The sequence below is a fragment of the Salmo trutta genome, chromosome 39 (assembly GCF_901001165.1).
Source record: "Salmo trutta chromosome 39, fSalTru1.1, whole genome shotgun sequence".
NCBI classification, from domain to species: Eukaryota; Metazoa; Chordata; class Actinopteri; order Salmoniformes; family Salmonidae; genus Salmo; species Salmo trutta.
Genome location: NC_042995.1, coordinates 10,742,073 through 10,768,014, shown reverse-complemented (window position 1 = coordinate 10,768,014; position 25,942 = coordinate 10,742,073). Strand labels below are relative to the sequence as shown.

Genomic DNA, 25,942 nt, shown 5'->3' with positions numbered 1-25,942 from the left:
TTAATCATGGTAAGAGCTGGTTCTATCTAACTATAAATTATCTTGATAAATTAAACCTCCATAAATTATCACCTAGTCTATTGTTAGGTTGAATTCTGTAATTCTGACATCCAATTCTCTTCAACGCTTTTGAATTAGGAACATGTTGAATTGGAATTTGGGTTACTTTGAGAATGACTACGGTAATTGAAATGGAATTGACCCTGACAGTTGATAACCCTTGCGATAACGAGTGTGAGAAGATATAGCTAACACTTTTCAAAGGGAAGTTGGTTTTGAAGTTTCTGAACCAATATCTGAGAGATTAAGATCAGTAAAACATATATTTACCTGTATTTAGCACCCTTTTTTTTTGCACTAAAATACTTCAATATATACTTTTAAAAATACGTTTTTTACTCGTACCTGCTACATTCAGACACTTGTGGGCGTCCTAGAGAAAAATGTACTTGTTCGTGAGTCTCAGCTTGAAGGCCGAACTTTTCGGACGATACAGACAGAAGTTGGTGTCTCCTGGTCTGACAAACAACACCGCAGCTCTGCCACGGAAGGACGACATCAGCGGATGCGGTGGATTGAGACACAGCCCATGCAAAAATAAATCTAATGCTTAAACAGAAGGATTTTGATGGGGATTTCTTTATTATTATGCTCACCAAGTGTTAGCTAGCTAACTGCAGAGGCATAACTGTAGCTAGCTAACGTTAGCAAACGTACTTAACTAAATGTAGCTAGGTAGCAAACGTTAGCTGGCGTTATTATTAGGCCTACCAACTACGCCAGCTAGCTAACAAGTTACCATAGCACATTGTACAGAATATACTTTCCATGTAGTATATTGAGTTTGTATTAGCTAGCTAGTTTTCTAACATTGACTAGCTACTGTAGCTAGCTAAATTACCTAACCTACAGCTGGCAAATCGCTATGCTAGCTAGCGGGGCTCACCCTTGTGTGAAGTTAGCCACAATAACGATTATGAATAACAGTGGAATGTTGCCTTCATAATAAAAGTACCACATTGGAAACAACAGGGTGAGGTAAATATTGGGTTAGTTATACAAATATTAAGTGTTAGCATGCACTTTTGTAGCTAGCTGGATAACACAATAACTAGTTATCAAGGCCTAGCTAGCTATAGGCCTAAACTATGGAAAGCATGATGACGATAACTACTATAGGGTAATGTAGTGTCTAAATTGTCATACATTATTCTCTACCACAGATTTCCACAAGGTCTCAGATTCCAGGATGGGAAAATACTTACTAGAAAGAAACATATGACAACAGAGACAGAGTTGTTGATTTCCATTGCTATTTGTAACATTGAAAAGGGGAGAAAAAGACAATCCCGTTTAGCAAAATTAGCTACAGTGCATTCGGAAAGTATTCAGACCCCTTGACTTTTCCACATTTTGTTACATTACAGCCTTATTCTAAAATTGATAAAATAAAAAAATTATTCTGCAATCTACACACAATACCCCATAATGCCAAAGCGAAAACAGGATTTTATATATTTATTTCAAAATATATCTATTAAAAAAATAAAAACTTATTGACATAAGTATTCAGACCCTTTGCTGTGAGAATCGAAATTGAGCTCTGGTGCATCCTGTTTCCATTGATCATCCTTGAGATGTTTCTACAACTTGATTGGAGTCCACCTGTGGTAAATTCAATTGATTGGACATGCTTTGGAAAGGCACACACCTGTCTATATAAGGTCCCACAGTTGACAGTGCATGTTGGAGCAAAAACCAAGCCATGAGGTCAAAGGAATTGTCCGTAGAGCTCCGAAACAGGATTGTATCGAGGCACAGATCTAGGGAAGGGTACCAAAAAATATCTGCAGCATTGAAGGTCCCCAAGAACACAGTGGCCTCCATCATTCTTAAATGGAAGAAGTTTGGAACCACCAAGACGCTTGCGAGAGCTGGCCGCCCGGCCAAACTGAGCAATCGGGGGAGAAGGGCCTTGGTCAGGGAGGTGACCAAGAACCTTATGGTCACTCTGACAGAGCTCTAGAGTTCCTCTGTGGAGATGGGAGAACCTTCCAGAATGACAACCATCTCTGCAGCACTCCACCAATCAGGCTTTTATGGTAGATTGGCAAAAATTAAAAATATATTAGCAAAAATGTCTAAACCTGTTTTTGCTTTGTCATTATGGGGTATTGTGTGTAGATTGATGAGGAATAAAAAAACATTTTAATACATTTTTGAATAAGGATATAACGTAACAATGTGGAAAAAGTCAAGGGGTCTGAATACTTTCCCGAAGTCATTTGTCACCCAGTACAGCCAGAAGAGGACTGGGCACTGCTCAGATCCTGGTTCCTCTCTAGGTATCTTCCTAGGTTCCTTCCTTCTAGGGAATTTTTCCTCGCCACTGGGCGTCTGCATTGCTTGCTCTGTGGGGGTTTAGTCTTGGCAAAAGAAGCCTTACTCCTGCTCTGACCGTTGGAAGAGTTTCTCTCAACATGGCCACTTAAAAAGACACCAACATATACACACAGGATAGAAGCCTTACTCCTGCTCTGACCTTTGGAAGAGTTTCTCTCAACATGGCCACTTAAAAAGACACCAACCTATACATAAATGTGAGAATCCTCATCTGTTCTCTGACTAGTGAAGATTAAAATCATTCCATCACTTAATTCTCAAGAAATTCTAACACACTCTATTGTAATCCTATTGTTTCTCATTGTGAGAGAACTGTGCAGAGGAAAGGGAGCGTTATAGTATGTTAGTATTCACCTTGTCAGTTTTGGTGTGTTTTGTTAGCTTCTACTGGAAAGATATTGAGATCACCTTGGATTTGTCTTTAGGATTGAATATCCTCTGTGAGGCTGGTTGACTGGGTGGTACTGCTTCCCTCTGCAGTTTTCTGTGGGAATGAGTTAGTAGACACAACATGTATCAGATAGAGATGATGTGATGATCAGTTCTCTGTGGGAATGAGTTAGTAGACACAACATGTATCAGATAGAAATGATGTGATGATCAGTTTTCTGTGGGAATGAGTTAGTAGACACAACATGTATCAGATAGAGATGGTGTGATGATCAGTTTTCTGTGGGATTGAGTTAGTAGACACAACATGTATCAGATAGAGATGATGTGATGATCAGTTCTCTGTGGGAATGAGTTAGTAGACACAACATGTATCAGATAGAGATGATGTGATGATCAGTTCTCTGTGGGAATGAGTTAGTAGACACAACATGTATCAGATAGAGATGATGTGATGATCAGTTTTCTGTGGGAATGAGTTAGTATCAAATCAAATCAAATCAAATTTATTTATATAGCCCTTCGTACATCAGCTGAAATCTCAAAGTGCTGTACAGAAACCCAGCCTAAAACCCCAAACAGCAAGCAATGCATGTGAAAGAAGCACGGTGGCTGGGAAAAACTCCCTAGGAAAAACTCCTGAGAAAGGCCAAAAACCTAGGAAGAAACCTAGAGAGGAACCAGGCTATGAGGGGTGGCCAGTCCTCTTCTGGCTGTGCCGGGTGGATATTATAACAGAACATGGTCAAGATGTTAAAATGTTCGTAAATGACCAGCATGGTCAAATAATAATAATCATAGTAATTGTCGAGGGTGCAACAAGCACGTCCGGTAAACAGGTCAGGGTTCCGTAGCCGCAAGCAGAACAGTTGAAACTGGAGCAGCAGCATGGCCAGGTGGACTGGGGACAGCAAGGAGTCATCATGCCAGGTAGTCCTGAGGCATGGTCCTAGGGCTCAGGTCCTCCGAGAGAAAGAAAGAAAGAGAGAAAGAGAGAATTAGAGAGAGCATATTTACATTCACACAGGACACCGGATAAGACAAGAGAATACTCCAGATGTAACAGACTGACCCTAGCCCCCCGACACATAAACTACTGCAGCATAAATACTGGAGGCTGAGACAGGAGGGATCAGAAGACACTGTGGCCCCATCCGATGATACCCCCGGACAGGGCCAAACAGGCAGGATATAACCCCGCCCACTTTGCCAAAGCACAGCCCCCACACCACTAGAGGGATATCTACAACCACCAACTTACCGTCCGAAGACAAGCCCGAGTATAGCCCACAAAGATCTCCGCCACTGCACAACCCAAGGGGGGGGCGCCAACCCAGACAGGAAGACCACGTCAGTGGCTCAACCTACTCAAGTGACGCACCCCTCCCATGGACGGCATGGAAGAACACCAGTAAGTCAGTGACTCAGCCCCTGTAAAAGGGTTAGAGGCAGAGAATCCCAGTGGGAAGAGGGGAACCGACAAGGCAGAGACAGCAAGGGCGGTTCGTTGCTCCAGCCTTTCCGATTCACCTTCACACTCCTGGGCCAGACTATACTTAATCATAGGACCTACTGAAGAGATAAGTCTTCAGTAAAGACTTAAAGGTTGAGACTGAGTCTGCGTCTCTCACATGGGTAGGCAGACCATTCCATAAAAATGGAGCTCTATAGGAGAAAGCCCTACCTCCAGCCGTTTGCTTAGAAATTCTAGGGACAATTAGGAGGCCTGCGTCTTGTGACCGTAGCGTACGTGTAGGTATGTACGGCAGGACCAAATCGGAAAGATAGGTAGGAGCAAGCCCATGTAATGCTTTGTAGGTTAGCAGTAAAACCTTGAAATCAGCCCTTGCCTTAACAGGAAGCCAGTGTAGGGAGGCTAGCACTGGAGTAATATGATCAAATTTTTTGGTTCTAGTCAGGATTCTAGCAGCCGTATTTAGCACTAACTGAAGTTTGTTTAGTGCTTTATCCGGGTAGCCGGAAAGTAGAGCATTGCAGTAGTCGAGCCTAGAAGTAACAAAAGCATGGATTAATTTTTCTGCGTCATTTTTGGACAGAAAGTTTCTGATTTTTGCAATGTTACGTAGATGGAAAAAAGCTGTCCTTGAAGCAGTCCTGATATGTTCTTCAAAAGAGAGATCAGGGTCCAGAGTAACGCCGAGGTCCTTCACAGTTTTATTTGAGACGACTGTACAACCATCCAGATTAATTGTCAGATTCAACAGAAGATCTCTTTGTTTCTTGGGACCTAGGACAAGCATCTCTGTTTTGTCCGAGTTTAAAAGTAGAAAATTTGCAGCCATCCACTTCCTTATGTCTGAAACACATGCTTCTAGCGAGGGCAATTTTGGGGCTTCACCATGTTTCATTGAAATGTACAGCTGTGTGTCGTCCGCATAGCAGTGAAATTTAACATTATGTTTTCGAATGACATCCCCAAGAGGTAAAATATATAGTGAAAACAATAGTGGTCCTAGAACGGAACCTTGAGGAACACCGAAATTTACAATTGATTTGTCAGAGGACGAACCATTCACAGAGACAAACTGATATCTTTCCGACAGATAAGATCTAAACCAGGCCAGAACTTGTCCATGTAGACCAATTTGGGTTTCCAATCTCTCCAAAAGAATGTGGTGATCGATGGTATCAAAAGCGGCACTAAGATCTAGGAGCATGAGGACAGATGCAGAGCCTCGGTCTGACGTCATTAAAAGGTCATTTACCACCTTCACAAGTGCAGTCTCAGTGCTATGATGGGGTCTAAAACCAGACTGAAGCGTTTCGTATACATTGTTTGTCTTCAGGAAGGCAGTGAGTTGCTGTGCAACAACTTTTTCTAAAATTTTTGAGAGGAATGGAAGATTCGATATAGGCCGATTAGTTTTTTATAATTTCTGGATCAAGATTCGGCTTTTTCAAGAGAGGCTTAATTACTGCCACTTTTAGTGAGCTTGGTACACATCCGGTGGATAGAGAGCCGTTTATTATGTTCAACATAGGAGGGCCAAGCACAGGAAGCAGCTCTTTCAGTAGTTTATTTGGAATAGGGTCCAGTATGCAGCTTGAGGGTTTGGAGGCCATGATTATTTTCATCATTATGTCAAGAGATATAGTACTAAAACACTTAGATACAACATGTATCAGATAGAGATGGTGTGATGATCAGTTTTCTGTGGGAATGAGTTAGTAGACACAACATGTATCAGATAGAGATGGTGTGATGATCAGTTCTCTGTGGGAATGAGTTAGTAGACACAACATGTATCAGATAGAGATGATGTGATGATCAGTTCTCTGTGGGAATGAGTTAGTAGACACAACATGTATCAGATAGAGATGATGTGATGATCAGTTTCACCATTCGTTTGGGTGGATTATTTTTGTTTATTAAATTGTATTTTAAAACGAGACTAGTTATTCATTATGAATATGTTTGGATAACTTAATTGAAGCCTGCTTACTGTATCTGCCAATGAAAAATAAAGATTGTACATTAATTTGTACTGGTCAAACCCTTCTCTTTTGTGTAACGAATTACAGAAAAAACATATTTTAAGTGACATATTTTGTGCTTTTCTGAAGCTTAACAAGACAGGAAGTTTAAATGAACATCACAAAGCTAAATCTGACCTATTCTCTAACATGTTTTGTCAGCATAAGCAGCTGTGAGCCCTGCTAGAGTACTGTAACTTTATTGATCTACTGAATCATTGTAGTTTTGGGGGGTTATCTTTACAGTAAATGTAATGCTTTTGTTTAATTCATGGAATTAAAAATAATACATGTTTATTGATCTACTCAATACATGTCATGACATCTCTACATTGGGACAAGCCAATTTGCTAGTCACCAATATTCTCTAAATCAAATCAGTGATGACTGTTTAACAGTCTTATGGCCTGGAGATAGAAGCGGTTTCATTCTCTTGGTACCAGCTTTGATACACCTGTACTGTCTCCAACTGCTAGGGGTGGCAGGTAGCCTAGTGGTTAGAGCGAGCTGACAAGTTTAATATCTGTTGTTAACCCACTGTTCCCCGTGCGCCGAAGACGTGGATGTCGATTATGGCAGCAACCCCGCACCTCTCTGATTCAGAGGGATTTGGTTAAATGCTGATGACACATTTCAGTTGAAGCCGTTCAGTTGTACAACTGACTAGGTATCCCCCTTTCCTAGATGGTAGCAGGGTGAACAGGCCGTGTCTCTGGTGGCTGAGGTTCTTGATGATCTTCTTGGCCTTCCACAGAGATCATCTACAATACATATGTAATGGGTTGAAAAACTTAGACACTAAGTTTTTTAAACCAAGGATTATTTGTGTAGCTAATCAAGTTCACTTTATTATTCCACATGCTTTAGCAGTAGTTAGTCCATCAGTCCAATAATGTCGCTGTTGCACTGTGGTAGTGGGGGGGAACAGGAAGTTCCGGGTAGGTGCCCACCATTCTACAGAATAAAGAAAACGCCAGAACTGTGCTGACCGTTTCTCTTTATTATTACAGGTATGTAATAGCACGTTTAAACGGACTAATAGCGAAATAACGTTTGGGAAAAGTTTTGTGTAATTTTTGTGTCAAACCGAGTGAGTGAAGAACGTGATAAAAAATATTTTACAAGCATACGGCGTGGTGTCCACCACACGTTGTCAATTGTGAGGCTTTCATTGTTCGTTTATAGCTTAGTGGGTTTCGCCTGGGGATGTTCAGAACAAAAACGTTTTGGAAAGTTGCAGATGCCCTGAATAGAACTGACATGAATCCTTAGAATCAGAGGCATGTTTGTTCTACATAATACATTTATATCTGAATGTGGCCAACGTCTCCGTCCTCCTGCTGAACTCAGCCCTGGTACTCGCTTGCTCCTACCTATGTGAAGATGGCTACAATAACGATTAGCCACAATAGTGGAATTTACGGTTCGACCTCAAAATAAAAGTACCTAATTGAAAGTGAGGCAAACGGATAAAAAATAGTGGAATCATGCCATATTTGGACTAGATAACGCTAAACATGATTGGAATGTTACTTAATTTAAAATGAATTACAATAATTGATTAAATTGAAAATAAGGAGAAAAAAACGTTTGAAATCCCACTGTGGATGTTATAGACCACATAATTGCATTGAGGGCATTTTTATATGCACTTATGAAGCGGGTTGGATTGTGCACCCATATAACGGTGACACCCACAGAATACAATTACCAAGAGTTAACACATATTAATATCTTAGCTCTTATTGCAGGACTTTGACTGAAAAATCACCTTCCCAGTCAGTCTATTGCAGGGGTACTCCGGTACTATTTGAGAAGGTCCAGTCACACACATTTCCTAGGTGGCAAAGGTCTGGATGGATATTGTTATTTGTTGGCGTAGTAACAAATCCCTAACTTGCAACCCCAAAATCTTCACAACCTTCTTGTTGGCAGGTTTAAATGTAATATCACACAATTCTACACATTTTGCGATGGAGCAAGATTTTTGTGGTTGCAGTTTTAAAGCTAATTTCCTCCAATTTTACACATTTCCGTGTATTATGTGTGTTTATATGATACCAGGGGTCAAAGCCCAACCAAAAAAGTATTATTATATATATTTTTTGGACCCGTGGTCCGTATTGACCCGCTCTGGGTCCAGCCCGCGGTCCGACATTTATATTGCACTCTACAGCCTTATCTATGGATTGTTCAGCCTAATCAGTGACACCCACAGAACACAACTATGTAGAGTTTACACAAATATTAGCATCTCCGCTCTATTGCAGGACTCTGAAACCTCTGTTGTCCGGGAGTTTAACCCTGTCAGCTAAATTGTCATGATAATCAGTGGTTTAAAGTTTCTCTGTACATTTTTGACGAGATGATCATAGCAAAATATTAATACTTCTGCATTTCCCGCTGTGTAAATGCATTGATTCTCATTGCCAATAGGCTCAGGATAACTCCTGATAAAGTTGGGTAGCTGATGGGCCTTTTCAGAGCTTAAATAGACAAAATGATTAGTCACAGGAACCAGGACTAATAAAGCCAATGCAACTGTCTGTTTTACAAACGCTAGGCCTACCACATGGATGGACATTCATAAAATACAGTTATAGGCCGACACTGTAGGATACACCCCAGTAAGCACAGACTGACGTCGACGTCTTTTGAATGTATTTTTTTGACTTGGCTCAAACATTAGACCTGACCAAATCTGAACCAATCACATCATTAGGCAGGGTTTCATTGACCCAGGAACATTCGACAAAAGTATTGTGTCAAAAAAATCTTTGCGACGGCAGATATAAGAGAAATGTTATAAAGCTCAACAACATTTTTAATCGTTTGATAGTGGATTTTTCTTTTGTCAAATTTTCTTTATTATGACAAGTGACGATAGAAGCTCTGTTTAAAGAAAATAATAATAATGATTGCGGAATCATTTTGAAGAGGGGCGTCATTACGCCCAGCTGTTTTTATCAACAAGATAGTTAAATGAAAACACTAGCGGGCAATTGGCTGATCTATTTTCTATTCCAACTTTTTCTAAATGTCAACAAAACAATCACTGGGTAACTTCTTGGAAACATAGCTACTGTTTCACAAGATTGGAACGCACTACAGCAGAGTACAGGAATGAAAATAAAGTTTAGTAGAGTACAACAATACAGAGTATAGTACAGTGTAACGTACTGTATTGTAATATCCTCTAATGTACTGCGTTAGGGCTGGGCGATATGGAATAAATATCATACAGCTAGCTGTATCTTGAGTTTTTTTAACGTATGGGCAATTCACGAGATATATATATAATATATAGAGAAAGATTTAGCTTTTCTCTAAATAAGCGTTGTATAATTAAAGGTTGAATACACTGCCTTTCTAACAGTCAGCAATAATGGAATGAATTCAGGGCTTGTGAAATTATACCGAGGCTAAATATAAGCCTTCCACAACCATAACACCCACTAATAATTTATTATTTGATCAAAATAGTTTAACCTGCTATTTTTTATTGTTGCAATAATCACTTCTCTCGAGCCCACGTGCTAGTGTCTAGCCAGCTAATCTTTATATACTGCTCAAAAAAATAAAGGGAACACTAAAATAACACATCCTAGATCTGAATGAATGAAATAATCTTATTAAATACCTTTTTCTTTACATAGTTGAATGTGCTGACAACAAAATCACACAAAAATAATCAATGGAAATCCAATTTATCAACCCATGGAGCTCTGGATTTGGAGTCACACTCAAAATTAAAGTGGAAAACCACACTACAGGCTGATCCAACTTTGATGTATTGTCCTTAAAACAAGTTAAAATGAGGCTCAGTAGTGTGTGTGGCCTCCACATGCCTGTATGACCTCCCTACAACGCCTGGGCATGCTCCTGATGAGGTGGCGGATGGTCTCCTGAGGGATCTTCTCCCAGACCTGGACTAAAGCATCCGCCAACTCCTGGACAGTCTGTGGTGCAACGTGGCGTTACTGGATGGAGCGAGACATGATGTCCCAGATGTGCTCAATTGGATTCAGGTCTCGGGAACGGGCGGGCCAGTCCATAGCATCAATGCCTTCCTCTTGCAGGAACTGCTGACACACTCCAGCCACATGAGGTCTAGCATTGTCTTGCATTAGGAGGAACCCAGGGCCAACCGCACCAGCATATGGTCTCACAAGGGGTCTGAGGATCTCATCTCGGTACCTAATGGCAGTCAGGCTACCTCTGGCGAGCACATGGAGGGCTATGCGGCCCCCCAAAGAAATGCCACCCCACACCATGACTGACCCACCGCCAAACCGGTCATGCTGGAGGATGTTGCAGGCAGCAGAACGTTCTCCACGGCGTCTCCAGACTCTGTCACGTGCTCAGTGTGAACCTGCTTTCATCTGTGAAGAGCACAGGGCACCAGTGGCGAATTTGCCAATCTTGGTGTTCTCTGGCAAATGCCAAACGTCCTGCACGGTGTTGGGCTGTAAGCACAACCCCCACCTGTGGACGTCGGGCCCTCATACCACCCTCATGGAGTCTGTTTCTGACCGTTTGAGCAGACACATGCACATTTGTGGCCTGCTGGAGGTCATTTTGCAGGGCTCTGGCAGTGCTCCTCCTGCTCCTCCTTGCACAAAGGCGGAGGTAGCGGTCCTGCTGCTGGGTTGTTGCCCTCCTACGGCCTCCTCCACGTCTCCTGATGTACTGGCCTGTCTCCTGGTAGCGCCTCCATGCTCTGGACACTACGCTGACAGACACAGCAAACCTTCTTGCCACATTGATGTGCCATCCTGGATGAGCTGCACTACCTGAGCCACTTGTGTGGGTTGTAGACTCCGTCTCATGCTACCACTAGAGTGAAAGCACCGCCAGCATTCAAAAGTGACCAAAACATCAGCCAGGAAGCTTAGGAACTGAGAAGTGGTCTGTGGTCCCTACCTGCAGAACCACTCCTTTATTGGGGGTGTCTTGCTAATTGCCTATAATTTCCACCTGTTGTCTATTCCATTTGCACAACAGCATGTGAAATTTATTGTCAATCAGTGTTGCTTCCTAAGTGGACAGTTTGATTTCACAGAAGTGTGATTGACTTGGAGTTACATTGTGTTGTTTAAGTGTTCCCTTTATTTTTTTGAGCAGTGTATTTCAAGTTTAGCCAACTTGGATCTATTTGCTAGATAAAAATGTTGAACAGTTGAATTGTTATGAACACACCCTTCTTTCTGTCTCCAACTGTTTGAAAAGCTTGTTAGCCTGTCCAACATGTTCAGATGTTGAAATCAAGTGGCCTACCTTATTTCTCAGCATCAGAACAAGTTGCTTATTCCCTACAGTGCATTCTGAAGGTATTCAGACCCCTTCCCTTTTCCACATTTTGTTACTTTACCCTTATACTAAAATTGATTAAATTAAGTTTTTCCTCATCAATCTACAAACAATACTCCATAATGACAAAGCAAAAAAAGGTTTTTAGAATTATTTGCAAATTTACAACAAAAAAATCAAAACCTAAATGATTTATTTCCATAAGCATTCGAACCCTTTGCTATGAGACTCAGAATTGAGCTCAGGTGCATCCTGTTTCCATTGATCATCCTTGATGTTTCTACAACTTGATTGTTATCCACCTGTAGTAAATTCAATTGATAGGACATGATTTGGAAAGGCACACACCTGTCATATAAGGTGTATATATATAAGGTCCCACATTTGACAGTGCATGTCAGAGCAAAAACCAAGCCATGAGGTCGAAGGAATTGTCCGTAGAGCTCTGAGACAGGATTGACTCTTCCAAGAGCTGGCTGCCCGGCCAAACTGGGCAATAGGGGGAGTAGGGCCTTGGTCGGGGAGGTGACCAAGAACCCAAGGGTCACTCTGACAGAACTCCAGACTTCCTCTGTGGAAATGGGAGAACTTTCCAGAAGGACAACCATCTTTGCAGCACGCCACCAGTCAGTCCTTTATTGTAGAGTAGCCAGACGGAAGCAACTCCTTCGTAAAAGGCACATGACAGCCCGGTTGGAGTTGCCAAAAGGCACCTAAAGGACTCTGACCATGACAAACAAGATTCTCTGGTCTGATGAAACCAAGATTAATCTCTTTGGCCTGAATGCCAAGTGTCACATCTGGAGGAAACCTGGCACCATCCCTACAGTGAATCATGGTGGTGGCAGCGTCATGATGTGTGGATGTTTTTCAGTGGCAGGGACTGAGAGACAAGTCAGGATCGAGGGAAAGATGAATGGAGCAGGGAGATCCTTGATGAAAACCTGCTAAGGACCTCAGACTGGGGTGAAGGTTCACCTTCCAACAGGACAACGACCCTAAGCACACAGCCAAGACAATGCAGGAGTGGCTTTGGGACAAGTCTCTGAATGTCCTTGAGTGGCCCAGCCAGAGCCCGGACTTGATCCAGATTGAACATCTCTGGAGAGACCTGAAAATGGCTGTGCAGCGACAGTCCCCATCCAGAGCTTGAGAGGATCAAGAATGAGAGAAACTCCCCAAATACAGGTGTACCAAGCGTATAATGTCATACCCAAAAAGATTTGAGGCTGTAATCGCTGCCAAAGGTTCTTCAACAAAGTACTGAGTAAATGGGTCTGAATACTTAGGTAAATGTGATATTTCTGTTTCAATTTTTTTTATACATTTGCAAAAAATTCTAAAATCCTGTTTTCGCTTTGTCATTATGGGGTATTGTCTGTAGATTGATGAGGGGGAAAAATGATTTAATACATTTTAGAATAAGGCTGTAACGTAACAAAATGTGTAAAATGTCAAGAGGTCTGAATATTATCTGAATGCTTAGGAAATCTAGTTTAGGAAATCTAGTTTAGAATACGCTTAATTCATTTACGTAGTGTACCCTAATTTATAGTGTGAACTTTGTGTCTAATGTAAAGATACATTTAATGGTTTGTTGTCAATGCTTAGCTATCTGATCTAATATAGTTTGAGAATAAAGAAAGTGTCAGAACTTTCAAGACTAACTTTTGTGTCTTTTTCTCTTTATTACTACAGGCCGACTCAGATTAAGTCTGAGGTCGGTAACATCAACAGCGAGGACAAACCCAGCCTGCCTCTCTCCTTCCACACTGAGTCCAAACCTACAGTCACTGGGTCCTGATTGTGACAGTGGAGCCCAGTTTGCACTGCAGGATCCAGAGATGGCATCAGTGAAGCTGGAAGACTGCAGTCAAACACTGGAGCTGAATGTCAACATTAAAGATGAAGAAGAAGAGGAGGAGAAGATTGGGACATCTGTTTCTCATGGTAAGCACAGGTTCTAACTATATCTTCAGAAGTTTGACCTCCATAAGTTATGACCCAGTCTATTGATAGGTTGAATTCTGTAATTCTGACGTCACGCATCCCTGAACAACTGGGTTATCTGGAGTGTTCAGAGAGTAGACTAAAGAAGTGAAGTAGACAAACTGCCAGTGTTTTAAAGTTCTATGAAATGAGTCTGTGTAGTTTCTAACCCTTGTGATAGTGAGTGGAGGATGATATGAAATGAGTCTGTGTAGTTACTAACCCTTGTGATAGTGAGAGGAGGATGATATGAAATGAGTCTGTGTAGTTACTAACCCTTGTGATAGTGAGTGGAGGATGATATGAAATGAGTCTGTGTAGTTACTAACCCTTGTGATAGTGAGAGGAGGATGATATGACTCATAATATTCACCCCTTTTTGCCGTCAACTGTTGAACAGCTTTTAGGGCCAACCCCATTTAGTCGACTGGTCGATTGTTTGGTCAATAGGCTGTTAGTAGACCAATATTTTTTTTTAGTCAAGCAGTGGCAAATGTACAGTACCAGTCAAAAGTTTGGACACACCCATTCATTCTTTATTTTTTACTATTTTCTACATTGTAGAATAATAGTGAAGACATCAAAACTATGAAATAACACATATGGAATCATGTAGTAACCAAAAAAGTGTTAAACAAATCTAAATATATTTTAGATTCTTAAAAGTAGCCACCCTTTGCCTTGATGACAGCTTTGCACAACCTCTTGGCATTCTCTCGAACAACTTCATGAGGAATGCTTTTCCAATTGTCTTGAAGGAGTTCCCACATATGCTGAGCACTTGTTGCCTGCTTTTCCTTCACTCTGCGGTCCAACTCATCCCAAACCATCACAATAGGGTTGAGGTCGGGTGATTGTGGAGGCCAGGTCATCTGATGCAGCTCTCCTTGGTCAAATAGCCCTTACACAGCCTGGAGGTGTGTTGGGTCATTGTCCTGTTGAAAAACAAATGATAGTCCCACTAAGATCAAACCAGATTGAATGGCGTATCGCTGCAGAATACTGTGTTAGCCATGCTGGTTAAGTGTGCCTTGAATTCAAAATAAATCACTGACAGTGTCACCAGCAGAGCAATCCCACACCATCACTCTTGCTCCTCCATGCTTCACGGTGGGAAGGAGGACCTACTCTGCGCCTCACAAAGACACAGTGGTTGAAACCAAAAATCTCAGTTGATGTTGGGATGTATGTTACTTGAACTCTGTGAAGCATTTATTTGGGCTGCAATTTTTGAGGCTGGTAACTCTAATTAACTTATCCTCTGCAGCAGAGTCTGGGTCTTCCATTCCTGTGGCGGTCCTCATGAGAGCCAGTTTCATCATAGCACTTGATGGTTTTTGCGATGCACTTGAAGAAACTTTCAAAGTTCTTGACATCTTCCGGATTGACTGACCTTCGTGTATTAAGGTAATGATGGACTGTCATTTCTCTTTGCTTATTTGAGCAGTTATTGTCATAATATGGACTTGGTCTTTTACCAAATAGTGCTATCTTCTGTATACTACCCCTACCATGTCACAACACAATTGATTGGCTCAAACACATTAAGAAGATAAGAAATTCCACAAATTAAAATTGAAATGCATTCCAGGTGACTACCTCATGAAGCTGGTTGAGAGAATGCCAAGAGTGTGCAGCACTGTCATCAAGGCAAAGGGTGTCTACTTTGAAGAATCTCAAATATAAAATTATCTTTGATTTGTTTAAAACTTTTTTGGTTACTACATGATTCCAGATGTGTTATTTCATAGTTTTGATGTCTTCACTATTATTCTACAACGTAGAAAATAGTAAAAATAAAGAAAACCCTTGAATGAGTAGGTGTGTCCAAACTTTTGACTGGTACTGTACATATAAATAATGTATGGCACAAGTGACATCTGTCTGATTCACACTTGTCTGATTCACGCCTGTCTGGGTGGACTAGTCCATTGCCTGTCTGGGTGGACTAGTCAATTGCCTGTCTGGGTGGACTAGTCCATTGCCTGTCTGGGTGGACTAATCCATTGCCTGTCTGGGTGGACTAGTCCATTGTCTGTCTGAGTGGACTAGTCCATTGCGGAGGGGATGGCACACCACTATCACCAGTAGTACATTTAGCCTACCGTTAATTCCCATCATTTCTAATCTACAATGTTTGTTTGGTTACGGTAATGCATTCAATATATTATTATTACAGTCTTACCATTGTCATCGTAGGAGTGGACATTGTTTGCAGAGCGTACAACCTAGGCTACACTTGTGAGAAAAGTTTTGGTTTATTTCATTCCATTTCCGAGTTGTCAATTTATTCATTGTCTTTTGGTTAGAGTGCTCCTGTCCATGTTGAGTAAAGACACACACCTGATTACGTCTATAGGCTAGCTGGCCTGATTACACATAGAAGTAGGCTTATAGGCTAGCTGGCCTAATTAAACATAGAAGTAGGCCTATAGGCTAGCTGGCCTGATTACACATAGAAGTAGGCCTATAGGCTAGCTGGCCTGATTACACATAGAAGTAGGCCTATAGGCTAGCTGGCCTGATTACACATAGAAGTAGGCCTATAGGCTAGCTGGCCTGATTACACATAGAAGTAGGCCTATAGGCTAGCTGGCCTGATTACACATAGAAGTAGTCCTATAGGCTAGCTGGCCTGATTACACATAGAAGTAGGCCTATAGGCTAGCTGGCCTGATTACACATAGAAGTAGGCCTATAGGCTAGCTGGCCTGATTACACATAGAAGTAGGCCTATAGGCTAGCTGGCCTGATTACACATAGAAGTAGTCCTATAGGCTAGCTGGCCTGATTACTCATAGAAGTAGGCCTATAGGCTAGCTGGCCTGATTACACATAGAAGTAGGACCTATAGGCTAGCTGGCCTGATTACACATAGAAGCAGGCCTATAGGCTAGCTGGCCTGATTACACATAGAAGTAGGCCTATATGCTAGCTGGCCTGATTACACATAGAAGTAGGCCTATAGTCTACCTGGCCTGATTACTCATAGAAGTAGGCCTATAGTCTACCTGGCCTGATTACAAATAGTAGGCCTATAGGCTAGCTGGCCTGATTACTCATAGAAGTAGGCCTATAGGCTAGCTGGCCTGATTACTCATAGAAGTAGACCTATAGGCTAGCTGGCCTGATTACACATAGAAGTAGGCCTATAGGCTAGCTGGCCTGATTACTCATAGAAGTAGGCCTATAGGCTAGCTGGCCTGATTAATCATAGAAGTAGGCCTATAGGCTAGCTGGCCTGATTACACATAGAAGTAGTCCTATAGGCTAGCTGGCCTGATTAAACATAGAAGTAGACCTATAGGCTAGCTGGCCTGATTACACATAGAAGTAGGCCTATAGGCTAGCTGGCCTGATTACACATAGAAGTAGGCCTATAGGCTAGCTGGCCTGATTACACATAGAAGTAGGCCTATAGGCTAGCTGGCCTGATTACACATAGAAGGCCTATAGGCTAGCTGGCCTGATTACAAATAGTAGGCCTATAGGCTAGCTGGCCTGATTACTCATAGAAGTAGGCCTATAGGCTAGCTGGCCTGATTACTCATAGAAGTAGGCCTATAGGCTAGCTGGCCTGATTACACATAGAAGTAGTCCTATAGGCTAGCTGGCCTGATTACTCATAGAAGTAGGCCTATAGGCTAGCTGGCCTGATTACACATAGAAGTAGGCCTATAGGCTAGCTGGCCTGATTACACATAGAAGTAGGCCTATAGGCTAGCTGGCCTGCTTGCAAATATAGGCCTATAAATGTGCCCATTTGGGGATCTGAAACTATTTCTGATTATCTTAACTCACCATCACTGTGGAGTTTCTCAAATAAAAAAATTACTTCACCTCAAACAGCAAGTAAACAAAGTCTGTTTCTACAATAGTTCCTCAACGTAGCCTATTTGAAAAACCTTTCCATCTCTCTCCCTTTTGATAACCACTTCGCATGAAAGGGGAAAAAATGTAATGCTCTGATCCAGTGGAAACTTCATAAAATAGGCCTATCTGATTACTTCTTATCCCTTTGCGCAAAATAGCCTATAGCTCTGTCTGTCTGTCTGGAGCTCACCAGCATGGGAAACTCTAAGGGCCCAGAATATTTTATACAATGTTGCAAGTTTGCTAGCACAGGCCAGACCAAATGATTAGTTGATACAATGTTTCAAGTTTCTTGCAGACAGGCCATGTGCAGCCAATTTGATTTATAGCTTATCTATTTTCATCAGGGTATGTATGTTCTACCTGCAGGCTGCAATGTTTTTATTTGTTGGCTTTATGTAAGCTAGTTTTGGCAATGGAAGTTACTTTTAGATTTGTATAATTTTAATTTAGATAGAATTTTGATTAACTACATGACATTGATTTGAGATATGAAGACTTTATTATGAATGAAATGAAACTCTTCCACGAAAATCATAACGCAGCAGGAGGAGACTCGGGAACATATTATTTTCTTCCGGTTAGGCTTTATTGATCTCTGGATCCCTCTTGAGTAATTTGTGTCTTCATTTTTAATCGCAGCGCTTAAAGCATCAGACAAGCTCAGCCTCCATATAGTAGATTTTATTTCAATATATATATATATATATATATGGAAAAACACGTTTTTAAAATTAAAACATTTGGTTGAAAGAAAACAAGACTCTCGGTCGACCAGGAATATTTTTTTTGTTGGGACAGCCCTAATAGCTTTATTCCCTGTATTGAACAGCCTACTGATATGAAGTCATATGTATATCACACCAACTGACTGGTTCTTCTGATGTTGTTCACACAGGAGACTATGTTGAGATATTCTCTACATCCGGAGAGCAACAGCAGGAAGATCACAGAGCTAAGAGGTCTCACCACTGCCCACATTGTGAGGAGATTTTCCCAATTCTATCAAAACTAGAAATACACCTAAAAATACACACAGGAGATAATCTGTATTCCTGCACTGACTGTGGGAAGAGTTTCACAACATCACAGGCTCTGACAGTTCATCTGCGAGTCCACACTGGAGAAAAACCTTACTCCTGCTCTGACTGTGGGGAGAGTTTCTCTCAACAGAGTAGCTTAAAAACACACCAACGTATACACACAGGAGAGAAGCCTTACTCATGCTCTGACTGTGGGAAGAGTTTCTCCGTATCAAGTAACTTAAAAACACACCTAAAAATACACACTGGGGAGAAGCCTTACTTCTGCTCTGACTGTGGGGCGAGTTTCTCTCAACAGAGCCACTTACAAACCCACCAACATATACACACAGGAGAGAAGCATTACTTCTGCTCTGACTGCGGAAAATGCTTCACAACATCAGCTGAGTTAAGAGTTCATCAGAGAACACACACAGGAGAGAAGCCTTACTGCTGCTCTGACTGTGGGAAGAGTTTCTCTCAACAGGTCCACTTAAAATGTCACCAGCGAATACACACAGGAGAGAAGCCTTACTCCTGCTCTGACTGTGGGAAGAGTTTCACCCGATTGGATATATTAAAATGTCACCAGCGAATACATACAGGAGATAAGCCTTACTCCTGCTCTGTCTGTGGGAAGAGTTTCTCCCAACAGGGCAACTTAAAAATACACCAGCGTATACATAAAGGAGAGAAGCCTTATTCCTGTTCTGACTGTGGAAAATGCTTCACAACATCAACTGAGCTAAAATCTCATCAGAGAACACACACAGGAGAGAAGCCTTACTACTGCTCTGACTGTGGGAAGAGTTTCTCCCGATTGGCTACCTTAAAAACACATCAATGTATACATAAAGGAGAAAAGCCTCATCACTTCTCTCAGACCAGCTAAGATTAAAGTCACTCCATCAATTAATCCTCATCTCATAAAAGTGGTAACAGTGAATTGGATCAAATGAAGAAAGCGTAGAACACTATTGTAATCCTATTGTTTCTCACTGTGAGAGAACTGTGCAGAGGAAAGGGAGCGTTATAGAATGATGACATTGTAAATCATCTTTCGCCATCTTTTTTTGCTACAAAACATAGAAACGCGCCATTCTCACATGTGTTGATGTTGGGGTGGTGCTGGAGATGATGAATATGAAGTAGAAACATTTTAAAATGTCCCTCTAAGGCAAAAACAATAGGAAGGAGTCAGCATATAACATGAAAGTCTAGCAACCCAACGGTTGCGTGTTGAAATCTCATCACGGACAACTTTAGCATTTTAGCTAATAAGCTACATGACCAAAAGTACACTACCGTTCAAAAGTTTGGGGTCACTTAGAAATGTCCTTGTTTTTGGAAGGAAATCTTTTTTTTTTTGTCCATTTAAAATAACATCAAATTGATCAGAAATGCAGTGTAGACATTGCTAATGTTATAAATTACTATTGTAGCTGGAAACAGCTGATTTTTTTAAATGGAAAATCTACATAGGTGTACAGAGGCCCATTATCAGCAACCATCACTCCTGTGTTCCAATGGCACGTTGTGTTAGCGAATCCAAGTTTATCATTTAAAAAGGCTAATTGATCATTAGAAAACCCTTTTGCAATTATGTAGTACAGCTGAAAATGGTTGTTCTGATTAAAGAAGCAATAAAACTGGCCTTTAGACTAGTTGAGTATCGGGAGCATCAGTATTTGTGGGTTCGATTACAGGCTCAAAATGGCTAGAAACAAATAACTTTCTTCTGAAACTCGTCAGTCTATTCTTGTTCTGAGAAATGAAGGCTATTCCATGCGAGAAATTGCCAAGAAACGAAAAATCTTGTACAATGTTGTGTACTACTCCCTTCACAGAACAAAGCAAACTGGCCTAACCAGAATAGAAAGAGGAGTGGGAGGCCCCGGTGCACAACTGAGCAAGATGACAAGTACATTAGTGTCTAGTTTGAGAAACGGGCGCCTCACAAGTCCTCAACTGGTAGCTTCATTAAATAGTACCTGCAAAACACCAGTCTCAACGTCAACAGTGAAGAGGTGACTCCGGGATGCTGGCCTTCTAGGCAGAGTTACAAAGAAAAAGCCAAATCTCAGACTGGCCAATAAAAAGAAAAGATTAAGATGGGCAAAAGAACACAAACACTGGACAGAGGAACTCTGCCTAGATGGCCAGCATCCCGGAGTCGCTTCTTCACTGTTGACGTTGAGACTGCACTGTATTTCTGATCAATTTGATGTTATTTTAATGGACAAAAAAATTGCTTTTCTTTCAAAAACAAGGACATTTCTTATTGACCCCGAACTTTTGAACGGTAGTGTATGTGGGCACCTGCTCGTCAAACATCTAATTCCAAAATCATGGGCATTAATATGGACTTGGTTCCCCTTTTGCTGCAATAAAGGACTCCTCATCTGGGAAGGCTTTCCGCTAGATGTTGGAACATTGCTGTGGGGACTTTTTCCATTCAGCCACGAGCATTAGTGAGGTCGGGCACTGATGTTGGGCAATTATGTCTGGCTCGCAGTCAACGTTTCAATTCATCCCAAAGGTGTTAGATGGGGTTAAGGTCAGGGCTCTGTGCAGGCCAGTCAAGTTCTTCCGCACTGATCTCGACAAACCATTTGTGTATGGACGTCTATTTGTGCTCGGGGGCATTGTCACGCTGAAACCGGAAAGGGCCTTCCCCAAACTGTTGCCACAAAGTTGGCAGCACAGGATCATCTATAATGTCATTGTATGCTGTAGCGTTAAGATTTCCCTTCACTGGAACTAATGGGACTAGTCCGTACCATGAATAACAGCCCCAGACCATTAGTCGTCCTCCACCAAACTTTACAGTTGGCACTATGCATTGGGGCAGGTAGCGTTCTCCTGGCATCCACCAAACCCAGATGATTCGTCCGTCGGACTGCTAGATGATGAAGCGCGATTCATCACTCCAGAGAACATGTTTTCACTGTGTCAGTCCAATGGCGGTGAGCTTTACACCACTCCAGCCAACACTTGGCATTGTGCATGGTGATCTTATGCATGTGTGCTGCTGCTTGGCCATGGAAACCCATTTTATGAAGCTCCCAATGAACAGTTCTTGTTGACGTTGCTTCCAGCAGCAGTTTGGAACTTGATAGTGAGTGTTGCAACCGAGGACAGACAATTTTTACATGCTTCTTCAGCACTCTACGGTCCGGTGTTTTGAGCTTGTGTGGCTTACCACTTCACGGCTGAGCCGTTGCTCTTAGACATTTCCACTTCACAATATCAGCACTTACAGTTGAACAGGGCAGCTCAAGCAGGGCAGAAATTTTATGAACTGACGGTGCCACATTGAAAGTCACTAAGCTCTTCAGTAAGGCCATTCTACTGCCAATGTTTGTCTATGGAGAATGCATGGCTGTGTGCTCGATTTGATACTCCTGTCAGCAAAGGGTGTGGTTGAAATAGACAAATCCACTATTTTGAAGGGGTGTCCTCATACTTTTGTATATATAGTCTGCTTAGCATGTTAATGTTAGCAACAACAAATTGGAATACGTAAAATATCATACGTATAGCAAATTCGTAACATACTATACATCCTACAAATCGTATTACAGTTATAGGCCAATGTAACATAACATACCGTAAAATACTAAATTGTGCGCTGTGTTTCTTTATTTCTTTATTTATTTTTTTACATATAATACATTTTGCTCTGACACCAAGTTGTCCCTCTGCAGTTCTCTGCAAATGAGCTAGTAGACACATGTATCAGATAGAGATGGTGTGATGATCAGTTTTCTGTGGGAATGAGTTAGTAGACACAACATGTATCAGATAGAGATGATGTGATGATCAGTTTTCTGTGGGAATGAGTTAGTAGACACAACATGTATCAGATAGAGATGATGTGATGATCAGTTCTCTGTGGGAATGAGTTAGTAGACACAACATGTATCAGATAGAGATGGTGTCAGTTCTTTTTTTTACTACATAATTACTTTTGTTTAATGATACACAGGCTATGAAACTACTACGTGTTTATTAAATTGTCTTTTAAAACTAGATTCATTATTTTAGTCATTGATCATTAATGCATTTGGATAACTGTAATGAACTTAATTGATCTGCTAATGAAAAATAAACATTGTACATGAATTTGTGCTGGTCAACCTTTGTTTTTTGGGTTATCTATACAGAAAATACATGTTTTTGTTTAATTCATGGCATTCAAAATAATTTACATGTATCTAATCAAAAAATGTCACTACACCTTTACACATCACCATGGGGACAAGCCAATTTGCTAGCCACCAGTATTTGCTACAATGCACACAAATAGATGTTTTGTATTATAAAGGACTTACATATGTTTCTTATTAAATAACAGTTAAATAAAATGAAGAAAAAAAAGTATTGTCATTTTAAAGTGTTTTATATGGTACCAATGTCCAAGGACAGCATTACCACCAACAATCAACAATGATCCACTTGCTATTAGGCAATGGAACCAGAGAGGAAGATTGTGCTACCTTGCTCTTACTTATCGTAAGAGTAGGGGTGTTAACCCCGGGGTCCTGGCTAAATTCCCAATCTGACCCTCATACCATCATGGCCATCTATTTTATAATGTATAACATAATGCCAAAGTGAAAACAGGTTTTTAGAATTCTTTAAAAAAAATGTATCATCAATACCATATTTACATAAATATTCAGACCCTTTGCTATGAGACTCGAAATTGAGCTCTGGTGCATCCTGTTTCCATTGATCATCTTTGAGATGTTTCTACAACTTGATTGGAGTCCACCTGTGGTAAATTCATTTGATTGGATATGATTTGGAAAGGCACACACCTGTCTATATAAGGTCCCACAGTTGACAGTGCATGTCAGAGCAAAAACCAAGCCATGAGGTCAAAGGAATTGTCCGTAGAGCTCAGACAGGATTGTGTTGAGGCACAGATCTGGGGAAGGGTACCAAAAAATATCTGCAGTATTGAAGGTCCCCAAGAACACAGTGGCCTTCATCATTCTTAAATGGAAGAAGTTTGGAACCACCAAGACGCTTGCTCGAGCTGGCAGCCCGGGCAAACTGAGCAAGCAGGAGAGAAGGGCCTTGGTCAGGGAGGTAAGCAAGAACCTGATGGTCACTCTGCCACAGCCAAGACAACGCAGGAGTGGTTTCGGGACAAGTTTTGTAATGTCCTTGAGTGGCCCAGCCAGAGCCTGGACTTGAACCCGATCAAACATCTCTGAAGAGACCTGAAAATAGCTTTGTAGCAACGTTCCCCTTTCAACCTGACAGAGCTTGAGAGGATCTGCAGAGAAGAATGGGAGAAAAACTCCCCAAATACATGTGTACATAGTGTCATACCCAAGAGAACTCGATGCTGTAATCGCTGGCAAAGGTGCTTCAACAAAGTACTGAGTAAAGGATCTGAAAATGTGATATTTCCGGGTAAAAAAAAAAAAAAGAAGCAATTTCTAAAAACATGGGTATTGTGTGTAGATTGATGGGGGGGGGGACTATTTAATCTATTTTAGAATAAGGCTGTAACGTAACAAAATGTGGAAAAAGTCAAGGGGTATGAATACTTTCCGATGGCACTATAAGAATGGGCTGCCGTCAGTCAGGATGTGGCCCAGAAGTGAATTGACAGCATGCCAGGGCGGATTGCAGAGGTCTTGAAAAAGAAGGGTCAACACTGCAAATATTGACTCTTTGCATCAACTTCATGTAATTGTCAATAAAAGCCTTTGACACTTGTGAAATGCTTGTAATTATACTTCAAAATTCCATAGTAACACCTGACAAAAATATCTAGACACTGAGACAGCAGATTTAGTGAAAATTTATATTTGTGTCATTCTCAAAACTTTTGGCCTGTAGATTGATAAGGGGGGGACGATTTCATCTATTTTAGAATAAGGCTGTAACATAACAAAATGTGGAAAAAGTCAAGGGGTCTGAATACTTCCCGAAGGCACTATATATCAAGTCATTTGTCACCTAGTACAGCCAGAAGAGGAGTGGCCACTGCTCGGAGCCTGGTTCCCCTCTAGGTTTTTCCTAGGTTCCTTCTAAGGAGTTTTTACTAGCCACTCTGCTTCTGCATTGCTTGCCCTTTGGGGTTTTAGTCTCGGTACCTGCACCCTCAGCAGAGTCAACAAACACTGGGAGCATCCGTTTTTCAGGAAGAAGGCAGAGAGGAAGCCAACGCCTGAAGACAGGAAGTTGAAATGAGCATCACAAGCTAAATTTGACCTGTTTTCTAACATGTTTTATCAGCATAAGCAGCTGTGAGACCTGCTAGAGTACTGTAACTTTATTGATCTACTGAATCATTGTAGTTTTGGGGTTCTTTACAGTAAATATAATGCTTTTGTTTAATTCATGACATTCAAATAAATATATCTGTATTTATCTACTCAATACATGTCCTGACACCTCTACAGTGGGACAAGCCAGTTTGCTAGTCACCAATATTCCCAAAATCAAAACAGTGATGACTGTTTAACAGTCTTGTGGCCTGGAGATAGAAGTGGTTTCATTCTCTCTGTCCCAGCTTTGATGCACCTGTACTGTCTCCGCCTGATAGATGGTAGCAGGGTGAACAGGCCGTGGCTCGGGTGGATGAGGTTCTTGATCTTCCAAATAAAATGTTATTGATCACGTACACATGGTTAACAGATGTTATTGCGATTGTAACGAAATGCTTGTGCTTCTAGTTCCGACTGTGCAGCAATATCTAGCAAGTAATATCTAACAATTCCCCAACAAATACCTAATACACACAAATCTAAGTAAAGGAATGGAATAAGAATATATATGAATATATGGTTGAGCAATGTCAGAGCGGCATAGGCTAAGATGCAATAGATAGTATAGAATACAGTATATACATATGAGATGAGTAATGCAAGATATGTAAACATTATTAAACTGGCATTATCTCTGTGGCCTTCCACAGAGACCATCTACAATGCATATGTAATGTTTGAAAAACTTACACATTAAAACAGACACCCTTTAGTTTTTTTAAACCAGGTTTATTTGTCTTGCTAATCAAGTTCACTTTTATATTTCACATGCTTCAGCAGTAGTTAGTCCATCAGTCCAATACATGTCGCTGTTGCACTACGGTAGTGGGAAACAGGAAGTTCCGGGTAGCCTGCCACCATTCTTCGGAATAAAGAAAACGACAGAACGGTGTTGTGCGTTTCGCTTTATTACTACAGGTATGTAATAGCACGTTTAAACTGTCTAATATCGAAAGAACGTCATAACCTATTAGATAACACATCCTTCAAGATATTATCATGTTTGGAAAAGGTTTTGTGTAATGTTTCTGTCAAACCGAGTGAGTGAAGAACGTGATAAAAAATATTTTACAAGCACACGGAGCGGGGTCCACCACACGTTCATTTGTGAGGCTTTCCAGGTTCATATATAACTCAGTGGGGTTCGCCTGGGGATGTACAGTACAAAAA

The 25,942-nt window shown here is 41.2% G+C and overlaps 1 protein-coding gene across 4 annotated transcripts in view; it reads left to right on the top strand.

Moving 5' to 3' along the window:
- LOC115179502 (zinc finger protein OZF) overlaps positions 1 to 25,942 on the top strand; it is a 155,173-nt gene that overhangs the window by 98,451 nt on the left and 30,780 nt on the right. For 2 of the 4 annotated variants that reach the window (XM_029741082.1, XM_029741081.1), the window contains exon 1: positions 25,330 to 25,690. The exons of 1 other annotated variant lie outside the window; for it this stretch is intronic. Coding sequence is in view for 1 of the 3 variants with exons in the window: in XM_029741074.1 (XP_029596934.1) it covers positions 18,359 to 19,374 (1,016 nt within the window). In the remaining 2 variants the exon portion in view is untranslated. Of the gene's footprint in view, positions 1 to 18,358; positions 19,686 to 25,329; positions 25,691 to 25,942 lie in introns of those variants that run through there. One more of the 4 variants, XM_029741074.1, reaches the window with a different exon arrangement.